The following is a 4698-nucleotide window of genomic DNA, read 5'->3' as shown; positions in this document are numbered from 1 at the left end:
ATTTTTTGTTGGATTAGACTTTATATTTAGGCATTAGTAGCTTTTTTTTTAAGTTTTGGCATAAATAAGACACTTACACAAAAATGTTCCAAACATGTGTCCCTATAATCTAATTCTGTTGTAGTGCCATGTGTTTGCAGCATTACATATCCGAACTAAGCTTTTATGATATCTTATACACTTTCTTACTTTGATTTCTGCAGTTATGATAAAAGTTGTTTCAACTTAGTATTGAAATTTAAGTGAATACTTGAAGTTATTTCAACCTGCAGAAACTCTGTAAAATTATTTAGCATGTGAGAGTGTATGGCTCGATTCTATAGTATTCAATTACAATGAAGCGCACCAGTAGAAATAATAAAGCCATATATTGGAATTTAATGTTAGAGAGAGCGAATACAAAAAAAAAAAAAAAAAAAAAAAAAAAAAAAAAAAAAAATGATGTTACATAAATAAAGCTTAGAGAGAAAAAGAATAGAAAAAAATTTAGTACCAAAGGGTGATACGTAAAGTACGGAGATGTAATTAAGAGATATAGAGTGTTGGGGCTTGCTTCTTCAGCTTCTAACTATTGAAGAAGTCCCAACTATTGAAAAAATGCATTCTTTTTTTGAAAAAATGCATTCTTTTCTTGTTCTTATTATATAAAGATCGAAGAAGACCCTTTCTACATGATTACATGCATGATGTACGTGTCCAAAGATAACATGCTTTTAAAAGCATGGAAATATCAACCTGTAGCTAGTGTTTGGAGTATCTACTGTTTTACAACAAGTGAGGTGTACGAATTAAACACATAAGCCAAATCAACAAGTGTAACTGTATATATATTCCATTATATTATTAACATGCAATGCTAAACATGAACTATAAGCGTACGATACCTGTTTAAGATCAACTCCCCCTCCTAAATATTCGTACGGGCAAACTAGTTCTTGGTGAAGCTGCATGAGGCGCCGCCGATGATCGGAGTGTGTCCCACGAAGAGCGCGACATGCCCCATGAGCTTGTCCTTCCGGGAGAAGTTGGTGCCGCAGGAGCACCGCCACCGGAGGTCCCCGCAGTGCTTCTCGTGGGTGCGGAGGTCCGACAGCAACGAGAACTGCTTCTGCTCGCACCGTTTGCACACATACATCTTCGGGCAGTGGCGCCGCTTGTAGTGGTTCTTCATGCACACCAGCGACTTGAGCGGTGTGAACCGTGGGTGCTTCTTGTTCCACCTGCACCCTTCCTGCGGGCACGAGTACTTGCGTGCCCCGCACCCCACTACTTTGTCACCCGATAGAGCGGCGATCATCGTCTTCGCTGGGTTGGTGAGCGCTGCGGTGGTCTTGTACTCGTCGCCGTGGGCTCTCATGTGCATCCTCAGGTTCGCGTCCCGCTTGAACCCCTTCCCGCACACTTGGCAATAGTAAGAGTACATCGCTAGCAAATCTGCAGCGTTTAGCTCGATTACATCATACTCCTTCGACAATGAGCCGAGTTTGGGCTCCTTTTTCTTCTCGGCAGTGTGAGAAAACCCCGGCTTGCCGTGATTTTTGTTGCTATTGACTGCATGATCGCCATTGTTACCGCTCGTCATGTGGTCACTTGTTGTGTTGCTAGGGTTGCAACTGTAGTGAACATCGGCATCGGAAAAGACGATGCTCCGACCTCCGTCGAGGTTATTGCTTCGAACCGCATGGTCGAGCGCTTCGCTCGAATCCTCGTAAGAGGTTTTCGCCTGTCGGGCTAATAGCTCATCGGTTGGAGCGGAGACCGTCTCGAGTCCAATCTGCTGGAGTGCATACATGATCGACGAGGTTGAGACAATGATCTCCTTGGCGAGAGAACCCGCATCGGACACCGCAACCCCCACCGACTCTTGCTGCATCCTGCTAGGGGAGATGATGATCCCGACGTAGGATTCCAGTTGCTGGATCTTCTCGCAAAGTGCGGAGACATTGTAGAGAAGGGAGTACGACAGCGGGGCGTCCACCGCACACGAGGCCGTGGCGGCAGCGGGTCCCGTCGGCAAGGAGAGCATGTCTTCTATCCCTTGGTATGCTTGGTACCCTTGTTGGTTGTTCATCATGTTTTAGCTAGGACTATGAATCCCTAAATTTACACTGTTCCCTTGTGGAGGAGAGGATAAAAAGCTTTTAGAGAGGGAAAGAAAAGAAGAAGAAGAACGAGGAAAATATAATTAGGGTAATAAAAGGATTAAGTCAACTTACGTCCCTGCTTGAGCTTTCCTCAAATCCTACCAAGCCCACATAAGGGAGCAATTTGTAGTAGATCTCATGGGGGGATTAATATATAATATATTAATGTAATTAATGGAACAGTCCTATGATTGGGTGAATAATTAAATAATGAGAAAATTGTGTGTACGATCAATGGACGCAAAATTATGGATATAAATAGTATTGTTTCGTTACGGGGTTGTGCATGGTTTGATCACTTCAACGCGAGCATGGTCTCTTGCTTTGTTTAACCGCAGCTTAAGTGGTCAGGTTATACCTGGTGAGGGGTAGAGAGAGAGAGAGAGAGAGAGAGAGAGAGAGAGAGAGAGAGANAGAGAGAGAGAGAGAGAGAGAGGGGGAGAGAGAGAGGAGCTCAATTGATTAGCTAATTGTTTAAACTTAGACAAGTAGATACAATGTCTGTTGAGTATGATAACGTGTTAGATTTTTTTTTTTTTTTTCTTAAGGAAAAAGTAGCACGCTATCTGCTTCATTCATTAGAAGAGTGAACTAAGCTATATGGGTAAGACAACACAGGCCTCGAAGGGGACAAACACACGCACACACACACACAAAACTAGTTGTTACAGTGGTGCTTGTCTACAGAAAGATATTGCTCCTATTGTTTCATCAACAGTTTAATCTTGTGTGTTCCTATCAACGGGTCTGTCTTGATCATTCTGAAGATCACACCATTCCTAGCCTCCCAAATAATCCACCAGCAAGCTATTAACCTGATTGGTCCGGAAGGTGTAGGTGGCGAGCCTTTCCTTCTAATCCATCTATATATCCCAGACCAAAATCACGTTCTCACCCAAATCTCTTGACTAGATATTCTCCAAGGCCATCACCATTAAAAATCTGGAAAACACACACCGAGTGAATAAGTGGTCCACTGTTTCCTCTTCCGTCCTATATAGCACATAGGTTGAGTTGCCAGTCCATCCTCTCTTAAGGAGGTTATCTGCAATAAGGGGCATTTTTCTGAGGACAATCTAGCAAAACACTTTCACTTTTAACGGTATATATACGAAGACGCCAAATCTTATTAGTACGAGCGTCCCTCGTGCCCCTGTCACACAACACGGAATAGGTCAACTTGACCGAAAAATGTCCGTCGGGACACCAACGCCAGTGCACCATGTCAGGATCCTGTTCGATTCTGTAGTTGGCAATCCTTGCCTAAAGAGTTGAAATGTGAGAATTTAATCCATAATCATTAGTGCTATCACTATCCATAATCTCGCACCAACTCCATCCGTTGCTCCTAATACACTCACTGATTTTTAGGTTTTTGCGATTCGATAGCTTAAATACCTCGGGGAATGACGATTGCAGTGTGGTTTCCCCACACCAATGATCTGACTAGAAGTCAATATTATACAACCGTTGCCTAGTTTATAAGAAGCTCCCCATTTGAATATTTCTTTTTGACTTAGAATTCCCCTCCACCTAAAGGAAGGTTTAAAAGATCGTCCCTCTTTAAGTGGTCTTCTTCTATGGTAAAACAAGTCATGAATTAGCTTGTTCCAATTCAGCTGGGGCAAAGTATGGAATTTCAATCACCATTTGACTAAAAGAGCTTGGTTCATCATGGCTAAGTCCAAAATGTCGAATCCTCCATCTTTCTTACTCCTACAAATATTTTTCCATGAAACTAAACATCCCTTTCCAGGTGAGTTATGCCCTCCATTCCAGAAGAAGCCCTTCGTAGTGCCTCAATACATTTGATTGCCCATTTTGGTGCCTTAAATATCAATAGGAAGTTAATGGGTAAATTAGTAAGAATCGCGTTCACTAGGATGAGTCTATCCCCTCTTGACAGAAGTTTTGCTTCCCATCCATCGATTTTATTTTGAATTTTTTGAATAATCCCTCTCCAGTCCTCCTTGGAAGGAGGTTTGGTGGAGAGAGGCAAGCCTAGATACTTGGTTGCTAGTCTGCCAGCTCTACATCCAAGACGGTATGCCAACCTCAGTGCTTTCCCCTCAACATATTCGGTATAATGGAGCTCAATCCGATTTCTCTCTGTTAATCCTCATTCCAGACGCCCATTCGAAAAGCTGCCACAAAATTTCAAGTTTTGCATATATCTTTTCTTAACCTTGGAGAAGAAAAAAGTATCGTCCGCAAATTGGATAAGTGTAATTCTAGATGCGTCCGATGACCCCAATCCCTTTATGAGGTTGTTTGAAATTGCCCCATTCGTCATCCGGATAAGACAGTCCGCTACCAATAGAAAAAGGAATGGGGATAGTAGATCCCCCTACCTTACTCCCCTTTTCATTTTTATCCATTTGGTTGCCTTGCCATTAATTAATATTGCAACCTTGGCATAACAAACACAAAGTTTGATCCAACCGCACCACCTTTCGTCGAAGCCCCACCATTTTAAAATACGAAAAAAAAGGCCAGTAAATTTTGTCATATGCCTTTTCAAAATCTACCTTTACCCTAACTCCCTCTATAGCCT

General features: G+C 42.5%; 1 protein-coding gene across 1 annotated transcript; it reads right to left on the bottom strand.

The window, feature by feature from the left end:
- LOC109708244 (zinc finger protein STAR3-like) lies at positions 507-2144 on the bottom strand. Its single transcript, XM_020229909.1, has one exon. It carries the CDS (start codon positions 2072-2074, stop codon positions 929-931), a length of 1146 nt encoding a protein of 381 aa, XP_020085498.1. The 5' UTR covers positions 2075-2144; the 3' UTR covers positions 507-928.

This window comes from Ananas comosus, linkage group 3, assembly GCF_001540865.1.
Source record: "Ananas comosus cultivar F153 linkage group 3, ASM154086v1, whole genome shotgun sequence".
NCBI lineage: Eukaryota > Viridiplantae > Streptophyta > Magnoliopsida > Poales > Bromeliaceae > Ananas > Ananas comosus.
The sequence above is the reverse complement of the archived record's forward strand: the minus strand, read 5'-3'. Positions and strand labels throughout refer to the sequence as shown.